Raw genomic sequence first — 19,899 nt, 5'->3', positions numbered from 1 at the left:
GACCTGTGAGAACCTGGTTGTGAAACCCTACTCATTGCCATTTACGTGATGGTCAGGGGCTAAATAAACCACCAGCCACAAGCATTTAAAAACAGAATACAACACTTTACTTGCAATATAAAACTAAGTAATGCATTTTGTGAATCAAAAATAAAAGTAACGATGCATTTGCATAATGAAACACAAAATAAATGGGTTTAGACAGACATAGTAAAAAATAATAATAACAGTATGTCTGGCCCTATCACCATGACTACCAGCAGCTGAAGGCTTATTGAATTTTATCTGCCTCTGACTTCTAAGCATTCCTCTCATCCTGTAGATACTGAAAACAGGAAAAAAAGGCCCTTGGAAAGTAGGTATATCCAGCCAAAAATCTGGACATCTAATTAGCACAAAATATGAATATCAAATAGCACAAGACTCCTCTTGCTTCTAGTAGGAATGTGGTATACTACTTAGAAACACGTTTAAAAAACAGAGAATGACAAAAATGATGGAAAAATACAAGCAAATTATCAAAGAGACTGTAAAATCTGCATTGCACACTTCTATCACACAATATCATGCATTTCTACTACTGAATAAAGGAGATGTAAAATGCACACCCTCACTCTCTAAATTACTGACACCACTAGTACACATTGGTCATGTAGTATGGTATTCTGTGTACAGGTCAGCTTCAAAAAATCACACGTGATGAATGAGGACTTAGAAAATTGTGTGAAGGGATAAATTAAGTCTGAAAACAAAGACAGGCCTCCAAAAATAGGCACATCATGTAGGAGCAAATCAGGCTTGAAAATAAGAGTGTTCCTCAATATGGATAGTTGAGAGATTGACACTCTATTTGAACATTAGATGAACATACCCGTGGATAAATTAATTTCAGGTTTAAGCTACTGTTCCACTCCACTTCTGAAGCAAAGCAAAATTAAACTGCCGCATTAAGTGCACTTTGGATTTGGAAAAGGTCTCAGAACAGTATGTGGGACAGGTGTTCTAAAACTAGTGAACACTGGAAAGCATCTAGTCATCTCAGTCCATCCAGACAAATTCCACTCCACAAGGGATATTTACTTTAAAAATCTGCAAGCAACAGAAGATTCGCCTGCTCAGCAGTATAACAAATCTTCACAAAAAATTACATTTTCTCTCAAATTACTTTTATACAATTAATTTGCTGCATGTTTACTGAAAAGACAAAACAATACTTCTTTCACATTTACCTTCCAACCATTACTGACATATTCCTTAAGTACAACTGAGTTCACCTCTCCATTTTTCTTTAAAAAAAAATAAAATGAAATTAACAGTTGCTTTAGTCCTTGTTCACTGCAACTTGTTCAAACAACCTAACCCTTCCCTGGCAGCTGACACACTTGCTTGCATATGCGAGGGCTTGCACATCCCTGCACATGCCCTATGAATTCAGCTTATACTTTGCATGCTAGAAACCTCTTCTCCAGTAGATGTTCAAGGAGGTTACTATGCTAGTGGCTCTAGAGCCTTTACAAGCCTAGCCATGTTAATCCCAAGTATCCCTATTTATTCTTTTTTGGTTAGTTCGCAGAAAGAATTTATGAACACAGTAGGTCTGTGGTCAAAACAGACTACACCTGTCCATGAGGGACATAGGTGCCACCCTAGGGGCAAATTTGTGGTCTCCCATCCAATTATCTAGGTTGCGTCTGAAGAGGGTAAGCGATGAGTTCTGTTTTACATGAACAGGGAGTCTATTCGAGAGAAGTGGCAGTCTGGGGAGACATAGCAGTCTCCAGCATGAACTGTTAATGTCACAAGCCAGGTTGAGATCCCTAGAGCAAGGGACTCTAGAGCCATGTGACTTGCGGATGTGCAGCATTTCCATTAAGGCAGGGTTGGAGATTGCCCTATAAGCCAGGCACAAGTCACCACTCCGCAGCCTATAAGTTACAAACGAAAGTGAAAGGGCTTTCAGCCTTGTCCATGTAGGTTATTGTTTGGAGTCCCTGTATTTTCTTAATGAGAAACCTCTGAGGTCTCTCCAGATCCTGTAGGTGTCAGGTGAGGCACATGCAAAACGGTGCATTATACTCTACTAGTGGTCTGATGAGGGTCAATTACAGTGGAGGTTATAACATCTGTTGACATGGATGCTATGCCCCTGCTTATGAGGTGTGCAACATAGATGGCTTCCCTCATCACTGTGGAAACCAGGTGGTCAAAGTTCAGATCTCGCACCACTGGGCTGGAGCTCAGGGGGGTGCTGTCAATATTGTAATTTGTAGGGAATTCCATTTTGCCAAAGGGAATAATGCATTTTTTTTGCATTTAGTTTTAGACCATGGCTTTGGCACCAATCATTTGTGTTAGCCCATCTTAAAATACTGACATTACTGGGAGACTCTATGATTGCTCCCAATTTGCAATCATCATCAGACTTGGTGAGTCAAAGGCTGTCTACTTTGGCATCTATTTCTCAGAAGTCCAGGACAAAGAGTAAGACCCGTGTACTACTCCACTGGTGACGGGTCTACTGGTGGAGTTGGGAGTCATCAATTTTGACAGTGTGCATTTTACTGGTGAGCCAACTGGCTATCCATCTAGTAACTTATAGGTTAATTCCTATCTGGGAGAAGTTCTCAATGATGCTAGAGTGGGGAATTGTGTCGAAAGCCTTGGCAAGGTCGAGAACTGTGAGCACCGTCTCACCATTGTCCATGGCTTTGGTCACATTCTCAAAGAAGTCTACCAGATTTAACAAGCATGATCTACCCTTAAAGCCAAACTGGGTTGCATATGGAGGTCACCCATGCCCTTGTTGATAAGGTCCATGATAATTCTTACCATGGCCTTGCAGATGAGGCTGGTTAGACTTGTGTCTGCAGCTCCCATGGTCAACTGATTGACCCCCCCCTTTCTGCAGGGGATTACTGTTGCTGTTCTCCATTCTGGAGAAACACAGCCAGTTCTAAAGATATGATTAAAGAGAATACCGAGTGGGTCCACTAGGTCTTGTTTTAGATTGTTTAGTAAACAACCTGGGATATTATCTGGTCTCACTGAAGCCATGTTTTTGGCCTTGGCAAGAACAAAGGAGACCTGTTCTCTAGAGGTACTAGGCAGAGGGCTGGTGTCAGGTATGCTTTGGGATATGGTACGTGGGGATAAGGGGTGAAGTTTGCACTGAATCTGTCAGCTAGCAGGTTGGCAATATCTTCCGGTTTAGTACGAGTGATCCCATCTACAACCAGTATGGTGTATAGCCAGGCATTCCTTTTTAGACTTCAGATGTAGTTGAAGAATACCTTATGATTATCCTTGGCTAGGGATGCGATTTTAGTTTTGTAATTTGCTTTAGAAGACTTTACAAGATTTACTATTTTCTTGTTTAGGCTTAGGAGGGAACTCTTCCTCTGCAGAGTGATATCACTCTTGCTTTTGAACAGTTTCTTCCTCTTGTAATATAATTTATTTATACTTGAAGTCCACCACAGTGGCTTACTTTTCCATGAAGACATGGTTTTGATCTAGTCAGGTAAAGCAGAGTTTATGCAGTCGCTTAAGTGTTTATACAGGGTATTTGCATACACTTCTGCATAGTGATCACTGATGTCTATAATTGCAGCTGGTATGAAGCTTTCTATACCATTGCTTAGTGGGCTGTAGTTAGCTGTGGCCATGTTTTTTTTATAACTTCTTTTCCTGTGAGGGTGTCAGTTTCAGTAATTACTTCAAATGAGACTGATTTGCAGTATGACCTAACCCGGGAGGGCACCACGCATGGGGAAGTATAGTGACCCCCACCCCATGTTAGTGAGTATTAAGTATTATGTCCAGAACATTAAAGTCCAGGAACCTCTGGCCGAGTGTGTTCTGCTCATGTATGTCCCCCCAGTCTACGGAAGGATAGTTGAAATTTCCCATGACTAAGGTGTTGGGCTGTATGGCGAGGAGTTTAAACATGTAAATAGAGTAGGCGGTGTGCTTATGGTTCATGGTGAGGGATCTATAGCAAGCAATGATGTAGTATAGTACTTTTCCAGTAGTTAACTGGACATGGAGTAGTTCGAGAGAGTCATGCTGTTTGGCCAGTCTTGAAGTGTATTTGGTTTTAACGAAGATGGACACACCTTCACCTTTGGTTCCTTCACTCTCATTTTGAAGTCTGAACGTATGGAAGGCATTGTAGCCTTGCATGGCCAGGGTGCTCTCAGGAGCCTTGAACCATGTCTCAGTAACTGCACAGACGTCAGCATCCTCCAAGGTCAGGAATGTTTCCAGGGAGTGCAGTTTCATGTTTAAACAACTAGCATTAAGCAGCACGACCTTGAGTTTGTCTCAATTAGACTCTGCTACATTGGAAAATTTGTTTTGACATTGCCTAAAAAAGGCACTATGGGGTAGCAATCCGGCAAGCTAGAAAACCTCCCTGCCACCAGGATGTGTAAGCTGAAGTCAACAGTTCACGCTCACCCTCTCCTGTCCGACTCTTTCCGTGGTCATGATCATTACTCGTTAGAGATACAGTCTTGGTTTCACTTCTCTAGATCATGCTAACTGATCTCTGAATGTCTGGATTATAATCATGGCCTCATGTCTTTGTGTCGCAAAGCCAGGTGTCTATATTAACCTTGTTTAATGATAACTTCAGAATCTCATCACCAAGACACAAAGGCATACAAAAGGCAAGGCAAAGAGGTCAGCTTCCTAGGGTATAAGACCTAGACAAGACCCTTTACCAGGCGAGAACCCAACTCCTCAGGAAATAGACCTCTCAGTCTTTTCCTGAACTTGGGCTGCCAAATTTCTACTTGGACAGGTAGTGACCAAAAAAAAAAAGGTCTTTCACGCTTAATGAATACCAAAAAAAAGGTCTTTCGCACGGACACTTCCACATTAAACAGAAGTGGCTCCACTTTGCGATTTTTGAATTAGCTTGTATGCTAGTACATGAGCCAATCAAAAACCACACAGCAGAGCCTGTTTCGCCAGAATTTTAAAAGGCAGTGCAGGACTTGGGATTGGGCTGCTGATCTCGGGACAGTCCTGCTCAAATAGGGACATCCGGCAATCCTGGCTGCCAGTGACCCAAAAGAACTCCCTGCCACTTCAACAACATGATGTCATTTTTCTCTAATTGTAGGCAAAAAAAGTGTTGCTTTCATTTTCATGACTGTTAAAGTATGCAAACAACCACAGTCTCCAGCTGCACATTAATGGAATTAACTAATGGGATCCACGAAGTTCATGTTCTTGCTTCTGATGAAGACCCGTAGTTCTCACGGCTAGAATTAATCTAGGAATGCTGAAAAAAGGCTTGCATTTTTTTTTTTATTACAGGTCTTATTGGAAGGTATTTTAACAATTCGTGTATCTCAAAATGTAAATGAAACCAGAAAAGGTATAAACATACTTCTAAATGCTTGCACTAAAATTAGTTTACATTGCTGTGCACTAGAGCACAATGAGATGTACAGAAATACATCAGCTGTCAGCAATCAGGCATATTCCTGGAGTCCCAGATGCATTTGTTTGAAAACTTCATAAACTTGTAAAATGTTTTATAAAGATCTAAGGCAATGAGCATGATTCACTTTAGAAGTCCAAATCTCACTTTGGAAATGCTGCTGATTAACAAGAACACCTACAAAATGCTGTGATGTGAACTTTGCTTGGTTCAGAGATGTGGCAAATAAACAACATTTTAACACAACAGTGCAGCATCCTTGCTACAAAAGTTTGGCGATGTGTAAGGATAATGTAAAGTAATGATGCAAATAGTTAATAATTACTTACTTACATAAAGCAGTTTCAGCTTATGTAAACAAGTAATTATTATAGCAATAACACACGCCTGGGTGTGGGTAATGCTGGATTTACCCACGATTGGCGTGGTTTGGTCACGAGGGCGAAGCCAGAGTGGCCAAACAAAGCCAACCGTGGATAAATCCAGCATTACCCACACCCAGAAGTGGGTTATTGCTATTATACAATGACATTATTTAAGAAAAAAATATTACTTTTCTTAAATAATGGCATTGTATAATGCCTCCTTGCTGCCCTTCCGCAGCTGTCTGGTATTCTGCGGCAGTTCTGATGTACTGCGCATGCGTATGCCTACGCAGTACATCAGAACTGTGGGCAAAAGCAACGGAGAAAGCAAGATCTCCGTTGCTTTTTACAAACTGTTTTTGCTATGTTAAATGGGTTTAACATAGCGAGACATCTTTAAAAAGAGCAACGGAGAATCTCTGTTGCTTTTTTTAAAGCTGTCTCGGTATGTAAACCCATTTAACATAGCGAGACAGTTTTGAAAAAAGCAGCAGAGAAAAGCAAGATCTCCGTTGCTTTTTACAAACTGTCTCGCTATGTTAAAGGAGTTTAACATAGCGAGACAGCTTTAAAAAAAGCAACGGAGAATCTCCGTTGCTTGCTATGTCAAACTCGTTTAACATAGCGAAACAGTGTGAAAAAAGAGTTATAATAATGGAAAAAGTCCAGGCGACCAGACCTTTTTCCATTACTATAACTCGGATTTACAATGTGCATGCTGGCCAATCAGCATGCACGTTTTTGAATATTAATGGGGGGCAGTTGTATAATAACTATATACATCACTGCGTTACATTATCCTTACATACTGCCACACTTTTGTAGCGAGGATAAGGTAACGCAATAATGTAAATGGTTAATAATTACTTGTTTACATAAAACAGTTTCATCTTATGTGAACTGTATCAAATCTGAAACAGGCTTTTTGGTCAAAAATCATGTATGAATCAGTTTTCAATTTATCAAACTGCAATTTATTCAAAAAGGGTCAATGCAAGGGGGAATTTCTCCTTACTGCTGTGGTTCGATGACACCAAAGTTAGGCATGGAAGCCGCCAAGATGAAGATGTTTACAGCAAATGCTTAGAACAATAGACTAGGCTTTCTCAAACATTTCAGGAACAGTGCCTGCTGGTAGGAAATTCAGCCATGACAGTATTTGGTAGGCCTGCTGTGCATATGTAAGAAGCATCCCTTCTCCTATGTGTCATGTCACCAACAAACTAGCAAAGAAAAAAACAGTAAACAAATACAGCACTCCATACATTAATACAAAACTTGGAACCTAGTCTTACCTTTTCTGATATAGCAGCTGTTGTCGCCTGGTAAAACTGCAATTTTTTGGCACGTTCTTTTGCTTTCTGCTCCTTCTGTTCTTCTGTTGACTTCACTTTAATTCTACCGTGCTGAAACAAAATAATCCACTTTTAAATTTAACTGTTTGACAGCAAAGTAAGTGCTTGGTCTAAGGGTCACTTTCAATTATAACCTGGGCACAAAGCAAAATTAGTTAAAAGTTGAAATTAAACTTGGCATAAGGCAAAAAAAAAACATTTCAAGCAGTGGACAAAGTAACAGACATTAGAGATAATAGAAAGCAGTGTCATAAAATGATCAATATTAATTCATGAAACAAATATTCTTTTCTCAATACAGGGAGAAAATCAGAATGGTCTCAAATGCAATAAAGGACAAGTGAGCAAACAGGAAATGGTCATCACATATCCATGTTAAAGGGTACATAATCACAGGAAATTACTAAGCTAATGGCCCTAAGGCCCTTACACGCATAGCCAAGTTCTACCCTTATTTTCACAATCAGCACCTAATGCCTATGTCCAAGAGGGACAAAGGTGGAACCCCCGGGGTGAATTTACGGTTACTCATCCAAACATCCAGAATATGTTTGAAGAGGGGCAATGAGATGCTCTGTTTGACATGAAGTGGGAGTCTGTTCCAAAGGTGCGGTAACCTCTGGGAGAAAAATCTATCCCTCCAGTAGGTTCTAATAATGTCAAATACCAGGTTAAGGTCTTCAGAGTGAGTGACCTCATGTACCATTTGACCTGTGAATATGCAGAATTTCCAATAAAGCAGGGTCAGAGATTACCTTATATGCAAGGCAGAGATTGCCTTTGAGTAGTCTGTATGTAACAGAATAAACTGACAGTGATTTCAGACAATCCACATAGAAGAGATGCTGAAGACCTTGAATTTTCCTTGTAAGAAACCTTTGTGGTTTCTCCAATTGCTGCAGGTGCTTGGAAAGTTCAAACCAAAAGGGGCTTTGTACTCAATTAATGGCCTGATGATGGAAGAGTACAGGGAGGTTATAACCTTTTTTTTCTGGAGGCGATGCCCTTACTTATGAGATGAGCAATACAGAATGCCCTTCTTACCACTGATCAAAGATAAGATTGCTGTCAACCTGTGTGCCCAGGTCTCTCACCAGTGACTGCATGTGATAGTTAGCAGGAACATCACTCTTACCAAAAGGGATGAAAATTCATTTTTTGCATCGAGTTTAAGGCCATGACGTTGGCACCAATAATTTGTTTGTGTAAGACCCGCTTGTAGGATGCTGACGCCATTTGAAGATTCTAGAACTACTCTCAGTGTGCAGTCTTTAGTAAACTTTGTCAGCCACAGACCTTTAGTTTTTGCTTGTATTTCAGAGAAATAGATTCCAAACAGTAGAGGTCCCAGGACTGATCCCTGTAGAACATCACTGGTTACCGGTCTGCTGTTGGAGGTGGACTCCCCTATTTTGACTATATCTGTTCTATCAGTGAGCCAGTTAGTGACTCATCTAATGATATAAGGGCTGATACTTAGCTGGGTGAGTTTGTCAATGATCCCTGAGTGGGGGATAGTGTCAAAAGCCTTGGCAAAGTCTAGGTAGGCTGTATGGATAAGAGTTCCCCTCATCTACAGCCTTGGTGACTATCTCGAAGTCGAACAGGTTTACCAGGCATGATCTCCCTCTGACAAATCAAAACTGAGTAGGATAATTGTTTGGAGATTACCTACATCTTTGTTGATCAGGTCCATGATGATTCACTCCATGGCCTTGCAAATAAGCCTAGTCAGGCTAAAGTACAGTTTTGTACCTACCATAAATGTAGATGTTAGAGTGCTCATACAGCTGCAGTCATAACAGATGGGTTATCCTGCCGTCAGGCGGGTCCTCAGTCGGCCGAATTCCAAAGTCTAGGTCCGGCGTCGGTTGTCGTTGCTTCCTCCCTGACGTCAGTGCGGCAGGGGTATAAAAGAGGCAGCCGACACCATTTTCTTCAGTTTTTCTTGCCCCTGATGTCAGGTGCCCCCAGAAGGAAGGCAAACAATGTTATGCAAAAATGCAATGTTGATAAATCAAAAACAGTAGTTGCAAGCAAATACACCATAAAAGAATACCCCAAAAGGTTATATGAAAAGGGTTTGTCATAAGGCCTGTCCTAAGAGGGGTTGGAGGAGGAAACCTGGACTGCAGCTGTATGAGCACTCGAACATCTACATTTATGGTAGGTACAAAACTGTACTATGTTCATCGTGTATACAGCTGCAGTCATAACAGATGGGAAGAATCCCAAAGCTAAGTAAGGGTGGTAGGCACTAAGTGGAACTAGGAGGGGCTAGAATGCCCTGCAGGACTGCTGTGGCAAAGCCCGCTCTAGATTTAGAGTATAGCGGGAGGTGATACTGCTTGGAGAAAGTGTGCACTGAACTCCAGGTGGCTGTTTCCAAAATATCCTTGGTAGGGGGCCCCCCTGAGGTAGGCTGCAAAGGTAGCTGTGGCTCTGGTGGAGTGGGATCGGATGCATGCAGGCACAGTTTTTCCATGAAATGAGTAACAAAAGCATATGCAGTGGGCTATCCATTTTGAAATTGTCTGTTTGGAAATAGCCTTTCCTTGAGCACCTGCAGCATAGGACACAAAGAGTTGCTCAGATTTCCTGAATGGCTTTGTCCTGTCCAAATAATAACGAAGTTGTCTGTGAATATCCAAGAAATGTAGTAGTCTTTCCCCTTTGTTTTGTGGATTAGGATAAAAGGTAGGTAAGTGGGTAGTCTGATTCAAAGCTACACTGGATACTACCTTTGGCATAAAGGTAGGGTTGGTTCGTAAGGAAACTCTATCCTGATGGAAAATGATGAATGGTTGCACAGCGATGAGGGCCTGTAGCTCCGAAACCCTGCGAGCTGAGGTGATAGCCAGAAGAAAGGTTGTTTTCCATGACAAGTACTGTAACTCTGATGAAGAAGCTGGCTCGAAGGGAGGAAGGGTCAGCTTTTCCAATACGAAGTTGAGGTCCCAAGCAGGGACTGGTAGTTTCCTTGGGGGTTTTATATTCTTTGCCCCTCTGAGGAACTGCCTTAAGAGAGGATGAGAGAATAAAGGAGGATCTGTGTTGTATTGTGCAGAAATGGCTGAAGCATGGATCTTGATGGAGGGGAAGGAAAGTCCATTGTTTAACATCTCAGCTAGGTACTGCAAAGTTTGAGGTATATTTATTACCCAAGGATTCTGTCCCTTCTTTTGATTCCATGCACAAATCGTTTCCATTTGGCGGAGTAGGCCTTTCTAGTAGAAGGTCTTCTGGCCTCCAAGATGACATCCTGCACCTCCTTGGAGAGGAGAAACTGTTGGGAAATCAAGGAATTCTCCATGCAGCTAGATTTAGAGTTTTGTAGTTGTGCTGGGACAACAGAAGAGGGACTAGAGGTAGGATCCATGGTGGGGAATGTGTCAGGCTCTTCAGGAGCGGATACCAGTGTTGTCTTGGCCAGTCTGGAGCAATGAGAATAATTTTCGGCCTCTCTGCTCTGGCTTTTAATAGAACTTTGGGCAGCAGAGGAAGAGGCGGGAAGGCATAGACTGTCAATGTTGCCCAATTGAAGGAAAGTGCGTCCACTTTGCAGGCCTGTGGATGATAGGTCCTTGAACAAAATTTTTTCAACTGGCAATTTCTGTGGGTAGCAAAGAGATCTATGTCTGGCTGTCCCCATGCCTGAGTTATCTTTGTGAAAATTTGAGGATGCAACTTCCATTCGTGTGGATCTGTCATATTTCTGCTTAGGTTGTCTGCCAGTGTGTTTTCCTTCCCTGGCAGGAATTGTGCCTGTAGTTGAATTTTCAATTCCAGTGCTGTGTTCCATAGGGTCATGGCTTGCCTGCACAGGGGGTATGAATGAGTTCCCCCCTGTTTGTTTATGTACCACATCACTGTGGTGTTGTCTGTCCTTATCAATAGCTGGCCTGGATGCAGTAGGTCTTTGAAGGTCATAATAGCCTTTTGCACGGCTAGCATTTCCTTTTGGTTGATGTGAAGCAGCTTCTCTTTTCGTGCCCATTTTCCCTGAATGCACTGATCTGTCATGTGTGCTCCCCAGGCGTAGTCTGAGGTGTCTGTTGTGATGATTTGAGTTGCTTGAGGTACACAGAAAGGAGGACCTGTGTTTCTTTGGCAAGCTTGAGCCCACCACATAAATTCCTTTTGAAGGCATGGAATGAGTGGTATAATTGCTTCCAAGCTGTGGCTGTGTTGAGATCATAAGTTTTTTAGGTACCATTGAAGTTTCCTCATATGCAGCTTTGCACATGGGATTAGTAGGATGCAAGATGCCATGAATCCCAGAGCCTGCAGGACTTTCCTTGCAGTTAGCCTGGTGTAAGTTGCCATTTTTCTGAAGTATTGAGACAGTTGCCCTTGCTTGTCTGGCGTGAGGTAGGCCATCTGGGTGGTTGTATCCAAGCTGGCACCCGGGAAAATTATTTGTTGAGAGGGTATTAGTTTTGATTTCTTTTTGTTGACTGTGTATCCCAGGAAGTTCAACAGTTTTATTACAAACGCCAGGTGCTGCAGTAGTATGTCCTTGCTGTCCGCTTGGATCAGGCAGTCGTCCAGATATGGGTAACATTTGTATCCCTTGTAGTCTGCAGAAGGCGATTACTGATGCCAGGCATTTCGTAAAAACTCTGGGCGCAGCAGATAAGCCAAAGGGCAATGCAGAGAATTGGTAATGGGTTGAACCTGCAAGAAATCTGAGGTATCTTCTGCAATCTTGTCTGATAGGGACATGCAGGTATGCCTCCTTGAGGTCCAATGTTACCAGCCATGACTCCTTGCCCAGCATGGGAAGAAGCTGCTGTAATGTGAGCATCTTGAATTTTGGCACCTGCAGATACGTGTTTAGGATGGATAGGTCTAAGATAGGTCTCCAATCTTTGTCTTTCCTTGGTACCAGGAATAGTCTGGAATAAAACCCTTGACCTTGTTCTTTTGCAGGTACCTCTTGAATTGCTTTCATGTCCATGAGAGCTGAAATTTGTTTTTGTGCCTCTGCCCTTTGATTTTGTGGCAGGTTTGGCATGCCTCTCATTTTTGGAAGGGTGTGAAAGTGGAACCTGTAGCCTCTGTCTATAATGTCCAGAATCCATTTGTCTTTTGTAACAATATACCAATTTTTTGAGAATAATGTCAGTTTTCCGCCCAAAGGTGCTGCCATTAAAGCTTTGCTTGGCAGGTGTAGGGGGAAGTCATTGTGTCTGTTTTCTAAAAGACTGTGATCTATCTTCTCCACCTCTTGGGGTTGATGCTTGCCACTGTCTGGCTCTGAAAGATCCTTGAGGTTGCCCTCTACCCCTTGGATGCCTGTATCTGCCCCTTTGAGGTCTGTCCGTGGCTGGAAAGGACCAATTTTTTGAAGGCCAGTTTCTGCTGAAACGTGGAGGCTGTACCTGCAGGAAATCATTTACTGTTTGCATTGATTTCGCTTTTTCCTCCATTTTCTTTAGCACCTCCTCTGCTTTAACACCAAACAATACATCTTTTTGAAGAGGTGCATCTAATAATTTAGCTTTGACATGATATGGTAAGGTTTGCTCTTTGAGCCAAGCATGCCTACGTATAACAGACCCCGTAACAGCAGCTCTACATGAGGCCTCTAAAGCATCAAAACCACACTGCAAGGTATGTTTACCCACTTGCTCTGCACCATGCAACAAATCCTGCAACTCTTTTAAATCTGGTTGTTCTGGTTGTGTCATCTTGTTTTCAGCTGAGATATCAAAACTGTTGATACTTTAACATATGGAACTGACAGTTTAATGCCCTCATGGTTAAAGTGGCGAGGTGTACACCTTTCCCCCACCTTTCTAAAGATCTCGAATCTCTCTCTGAAGGTAATGCGTTTTTAGCAGTAGAGGCCTTAATTCCCTTGGGATCCTGTGAAATAGTTTCTGGGTCAGCAGTATGGCTTTTATATAGGAACTGGTGAGAAATCAGGAACCCGGTAATAACTGTCTGGTTTAATAGGAGCCGGAGGCAAAGAATCAGGAGTAAGGCTGGCTTCTGTGTACACATCATCCAATATATCTAAAACAGGAGGGATAGCCAGAGGCCTATGCTGGGGGAGCAGAAGAAATTCCCTGAGCCTTTTCTTGGAATCTGAGTAATCTTGGCCTTCCCAGTGAAAGTGTTCCCTCAATGTTTGCAGGGTTTCCCCAAAAGAGAAGTCCTCATGGGGGGGAGACCGAGGGAATAGACTCCTCTGCATCAGAGTCTTCGAATGGAGAATAGGCACAATCCTGGTCCTCAGATAGTTCTGAGGTAATAGAAGCTTGATCTGAGGAAGGGTAGTCTTTCTCTAATCTGGGCCTTTTGTCAGAGGGGGGTTGAGAACCCCTGATAAGAGTAATCAAATCCTCAGCCATTTTAAGCATCTGTTTTTAGGCATGGTGCCTTGACAGGGTGTCTGAGGAACCTGTTTTTGGTTTTCATGGCTGTTTTAGATTTAGTGAAGGCTTTAATAGAGAAGGAGGAAGGCCTGAAGACCCCTTGAGAAATGGCAGGCCTGTCTAAATTCTGAGTTTCCCCGCCAGGAGTGGCGTCGGTATCTGTAGTAAGAATGGGGGCCGAGGAGCCTGCGACCTCGGGTACTGAAGACACCGGTAATGCATTGTCATCGGTACTCAGGGGCTGCGTAGGCACCTCGCTGAGTACCGGAGAACCGTTAGTCGGCCTTAGCGTGGTATCAGTAGGTGGTGCGGACCTCGTATGTCGGTCCTTATCTTTGCGTTTTTTGCTCAAAACTGGAGTTGGAGTATCCGACGACATAATATAATTAGATTTTTTGCCAAAAAAGTGAAGGGCGAACTCCGCCCGACGCTTAATAGTGCGTTTGTTGAATCTAGCACAAAAACGGCAAGCCGAGACATCGTGGTCTGGGCCTAAGCAAGGTATACAGTAAGAGTGGAAATCCTTATGCGGTATTTGCTTCCCGCATGAAATGCAATTATTAACTTTGTCTGACATCGGTCTGAGGCAAGAAAAGTTTCAACGGGTACTTAGCTTTCAAGAAGACTTCGGCTGAAATACTTTTGTAAATCTCAGGAGCTGGCCGACCGGCACTTGCGAACTGCTTCTGCTTCGGGCACCGTGTGGCAAGAAAGACTGAAGAAAATGGCGTCGGCTGCCTCTTTTATACCCCTGCCGCACTGACGTCAGGGAGGAAGCGACAACAACCAACGCCGGACCTAGACTTTGGAATTCGGCCGACCGAGGACCCGCCTGACGGCAGGATAACCCATCTGTTATAACTGCAGCAGTATGCACGATGAACATCAGGTCTATACTTTCTGGGGCCAGTGGACGCACCACCTTTGTGCAAGGGAATAACAGTGGCCATTTTCCATTTAACTGTGACGAAGCCCATACTTAAGACTATGACTGAAAAGAGTACTCAATGGTGTTGCCAATTGTGTTGGAGCCCATGTAGCATGGAGCCTGGGATGTTATCAGGTCACACAGATGCCATGTTTCTGGCCTTAGAGAGGGGATTTACAACCTGATCTTTAGAGATACAAGATAGGGGGACAGGTGGTAGAGATGTCATGGGGTACATGTGTCAGGGACAGGGGAGTGCAGTTTTCACAGAACCTGTTGGCCAGCAGGTTAGCTATGTCCACAGGCTCAGTATATGTGGTATCATTAATTAACAGTTTGGCACAAATCTGGGCCTTTCCTAAAATGGATAAATAATAAAAGGTAGGTTATAGACTTCTGAGTGCATGGTAACCAGCCACAGAAGGAAATGTGTCATGTGCACAGAGAAAGACGCACACAAAACAGTTCAGAGAGATGTATACCCTCGCAACATAAAAACAGTTGTCAAGCCACAGTCTACTGAATTACTTTACAATAAAACCCACATTTACCTGCCCCATAAAAAGTCAGGTCACATTATGGAAGCACATGCACACAGCCTAACCTTTCCCTGTTGGCTGACATTTCCTTGAATATACAAGGGCCTACACATATTAGTGTTATCTCAGAGCTGTGTGAGAGAGGGATTTCTTTTCCTTACAAAAGAAGGGTAATAATTCCAGGTATTGTCAGCAGCTGTAAAGGCAACTGGGAATAAGGAATAGGATGAGACAGCAAAAGACTAATTAAGACAAACTGAGGAAATGAGTTAGAAATCAAGCAGAGGGGTACTAAGTGGGAGAATGATGTACCATGTAAGACTGAACTAATGAACAGACTGAAAACCAGCAGTCCATCATGCTCATCATCATGCTACTGCAGTTAGCAACTGAGCGGCTGTGTGTTCACCCCTCCTGTCATTATCATCCACTCACTATTACAAACTCCTCTGAGTCCCTGAGTCAACATGCATGCCAGTTTTGCTGAATTCTTTATTTACAATGGTGTTTTTGCAATCAGAAATTCCTTGTCAGATTCTTTGATGCACACAGATGGAGCCCTGACTGCGACCCACACAACTAGAGCTCATGAAATGGTCCAGGAACAACAGAAGCTAAGAAGTTGGAAGCAGTGAAAAGGGAGGTCGGATCACTTCCTCTGGGAGTGGGAGGGGTTCATCTATACTCAGGGACACAATGGGCAATGCAATCTACCTGGTGGAGATAGGAGAGACCACTAGTCAGGCTGTCAGAGGAGGGGGGAAGGGCCACTTGGAGGGCACTCCTATTATGCAAGCGAGGTGACACCCTCCATGGACAGTTCCCTTCATACCACTCTAAGCCAGAAGTTAGGTGTGAGAAAACTAGAGTTGAAGAGAAACAAGAAGAAATGTCAACAACCCCTGATGACCTCCCCTAATGATGGGGAATGAATGAGATTAACCAGGGCTGAAATGTTTGTCTACAGACAGTAGAGGCAAATTGCAGGGGAAAAAATCAAAAATTCTTTATTCCGGGTGTCAAAAAAAATAAACCACACTTGATCCTTGTCTACAAGTTGCAGCACATGCCTTTCTGGCTTTATTCCAGGTACCAGCAATTACTTTTATTCCCACTTAGCATTTCCATCACCACAGCTCTATAATCACATGACTGTTCTATGCAGTACTTAGCCAGACAAAAAGCAATGCCTGTGGGTTTGTAATGATAATGACAACCTTCTCAATGACTTCAGCAAAATGTAAGTTATGTAGATACCAGAACGACAGACTTAGTCAGTAATGCTCTGGACAATGGAAACTCGCACTGATAGACAAAGGTGCCTTTCATTCAAACAATCCATCTGTCCCAGTTCAAACCCCTCCTCTTTGCCTCACTGTGAATTGCTCCTTTCTATTTCTCCAAGTTATTCCATACTAAAGTAAACCTATCAAAAAGTAGATAAGAAATAAATCTTAGTGCAGTTTGCAAGTGTCAGCTAATTACAGGCCTCTGGTACTCATCAAGGCCCTTTCACGAGTAACAGTTTGATGGGGGAGAGGTAGGTAAGGATGCTTCCAATGTCAGAAACAATACCAACTAAACTGTACAGTTGAGTAAAATCTTACTATAAAAATAGAGGTCCTTCTCTTCACTGTTGCAGTATTCTTCACCTTAGGGATCTCCTGCCAGGGATAGCCCAATGTATGGCCAGTATACCATAGCCTTTAGCTCTTCTATGCTCCATATGTCACATGTATTCTCCCAGGACAGGACACACACATGCCCAAATTCAGCAACTCAGCAAGCAAAGGAGAGCAGTATTGCTGAAACTGAATTCATCCTCAAGTTTTGGTGAGTACCTTCATGAGGTGGACTCTGTTTTGTGACAAAATCTCACCAAGAAGACACTGATATATAGACTGTATTTACATAGCATATATTATAGACAGAAGTAGGTCATAAATTAAAAAAGATAGCTGGGTACACAAGACCCAGGATAAAAAAGTGCCCAATCCTGGTAGGTGCACTGGTACCAGGACTGAAAAAAATGAGTGTAGAATCCTCAAATTACGGAAACATTCCTACAATGGGGCCAGGCCAGGAGGAGGAGGAGGAGGAGGAGGAGGATGCCCCCCCCCCATTGTAGAAGAAAGTAACAGTCGACAAAAATCACAAAAAAACTAATAGGCCAAAGAAGAGCCATAAAAATGACAGAGTAGACTATTGAGGATAAGAAAGAAATTATGCATTGATACTACTATGTAAAAGCCCAGATATTCTAGACGCAAGATATACAAAAAGATTAAGAGAGAACTTAGAGGAAAGGAAAATACTTCCACAAGAAAAAGTGTCAGAAGCTTCAAACAAAAATTTGTGGTCAATAATACAACAGATTTGTGAAAAGAGGTATAAAGAACAAGAAACTTTAATCTGTTTGGAAGAAGCATCTGAGAAAGTGCGAAAATACAAACACCAAATCCTACATATTTTTGAAAAGTATAAAAAGAAATATGGACAAGGGAATAAGAGAGATTTGATATGGTGCAATATTTATGCAAAGGCAAAAGCCAAATTAATCAACATAAAGAAGCCAGCCCCAAAGACATTCAAAGAGAAATACAAGCAAAGGCATCCAGACATGGAAATTTTCACAACAAAAAGAATATATCACAAAGAAGGAATGTGGAAAAGAAGATTAGTAAAGTAGAAGTTAAAAAAACCTAGAAGTCGAAGTTAGAGTGCCTGCAAAGTGAAGGATTTGGTGTAGAGGCTCTAACACAGGTTACATCACAGCATGATGGAACAAGTCCCCAAAGTAAGGAGAAACAGGTAGATCAGGAGACATCTGAAGAAGAAATATGGACATGGGAAAGAAAAAGATATAATATGGTACAATATCTATGCAAAGGAGAAAGCAAAACTAACTGAAACAAAAAGAGCAGCACCAAAGATATGTGAGGAGAAATACAGACAAAGGAATCCGATCACGGAAAACTTTACAATACAAAAAATAAGAAGACAAAAGAAAAGTAGATTAGTAATGGGGAAGTTAAAGAAACAAAAACTAAGGTTATGGAGTACTTCCGAAGTGAAGGATTCAGTGTAGAAAATCTAATTCAGAAAGCACCACAACAGGATAAAACATTGGCCCTCCAAATTAAGGAGAAACCATTGGAACGGGAAGCAACTGGTCAGGTCCCATATGAAGATATTTTGGAGCCTTCCACAGGAAGCCAGTATAAAGATTCACTTGAAGCTGGACAGAAAGGGAAGGAACAGGAAACTGTGGAAACTCTGATGTAGTCCATGTTGAGAAGTGATAGGCCAGTGAGTTCCCACATGACAGAGCAAGAGAGGACACAGGATGAAATAGAAGATAATGCGCCACTGGAAGATGCAATAGAACTTTCTATAGAATGCCCACAGGAAATGGAAAATAAAAAATGTGCCCTCAGTTTAGAAGAAAACGAGCTAAGAGAAGAGTTGCTTGATTTAAGAGAGACAGACATATTAAGATCAATGAAAGAAATAGACTGCAGGTCAATAAAATACAAAAAGTCAGAGGTTTGATAAAACAAATGAACAAAGTAATTAGGACTGTCCACAGAGACCCATGAGATATAACAGAAGGATATATTAATGTGCAGCTAAATTAATAACTGATACAGTTCTACCTCAAAAACACAGGGTAGTGAGGGAAAGGAAGGGGAGAAATCGAATACCATCATGGAAGTATCAAATAGTGAAAACTGTAAACCAATTAAGACAAGAAGTGTCACTGTTAAAAGAGTACAGAAGAGGGAACAGATCAACTAAAAGACTTGGAAAGATAGACGCGATTAAAGCAATGCGCAGTATAAGAACAGATCAGGATCTATCATACACTATCACAAATAAACTAAAAATTTTGGCACAGGCAGAAAACCTTAGAAGATATGTAGATAAACATAAAGAAAAAGTACAAAGTAAGCAATTTACTGATGATCCAAGAAAGTTTTATAGAGAATTGGGAAACAAGGAAAAAGGAAATGAAAGACCACCAAAAAAGAAGAAATAGATACATTTTGAAGAAGTATCTATGAAGATCCTGTGGAACATAAAGATGCTAAACGGATACAGGAAGTAAAAGAAATAAGGTATAAGATATAAACTGGGATGAAGTAACAGCCAGAGATTGAAACAAAGTTAAGAAAAAACTCTAATTGGAAAACACCAGGCCCAGAGGCAGTACCCAACTTCTGGTTAAAAGTATTAACATCTTTGCAGGAAGATTTAGCCATGAGTAAGAACTATATGCACACCCCGAATAGACACCAATCTGGATAACAGGAAAAACAATGTTCCTTCTTAAGAGTGAACCTGCAAGATACCCTAAAAATTATAAGCCAATAACTTGCCTTCTGACAAAGTATAAACTATACACCTGGAACTGATGCCAACGGAGTTTACTGTCATTTAGAAGAAAACTCAATTATGACAACAGACCAAAAGGGCAATAAAGGAAAGTCATATGGAACAAAGGATCATTTGTTGTTAAATAAAGTCATAGTGGAGAACTGTAAAAAGGGGAAGAATCTAAGTATGGCATGGATTGACTACAAATAAGCATTTGATAGTATCCCACATTCATGGATAAAAAATGCAAGATACACTCTACACTGATCAATTACATTACAGTGACCATGAAACAGTGGCAGACCACTTTGCAATTAAGTCATGATAAAGGAAAAAGTATTATTCCAGGGATGAAAATTCAAAGGGGGATATTCCCGGGTGACTATCACCGCTGCTATTCTGCCTTGCCCTTAACCCATTAAGCTGTCTACCCAACAGCTTAGGCCATGGCTATAATTTGGCTCCAAGAAAACAACACTCAAGTTACTTCTCGAACATTT

General features: G+C 41.9%; 1 protein-coding gene across 1 annotated transcript in view; it reads right to left on the bottom strand.

The window, feature by feature from the left end:
- The window catches only part of RABGGTA (Rab geranylgeranyltransferase subunit alpha), a 1,248,770-nt gene that overhangs the window by 840,661 nt on the left and 388,210 nt on the right, over positions 1-19,899 (bottom strand). The window contains exon 3 of the mRNA XM_044058049.1: positions 7,113-7,223. Within this exon, the coding sequence (XP_043913984.1) occupies positions 7,113-7,223 (111 nt within the window). The remainder of the gene's footprint in view (positions 1-7,112; positions 7,224-19,899) is intronic.

The sequence above is a fragment of the Protopterus annectens genome, chromosome 16.part0, assembly GCF_019279795.1.
Source record: "Protopterus annectens isolate FY-2018-M chromosome 16.part0, PAN1.0, whole genome shotgun sequence".
Lineage (NCBI taxonomy): Eukaryota > Metazoa > Chordata > Ceratodontiformes > Protopteridae > Protopterus > Protopterus annectens.
Note: the sequence above shows the minus strand (reverse complement) of the source record. Positions and strands in the feature narration are given on the sequence as shown.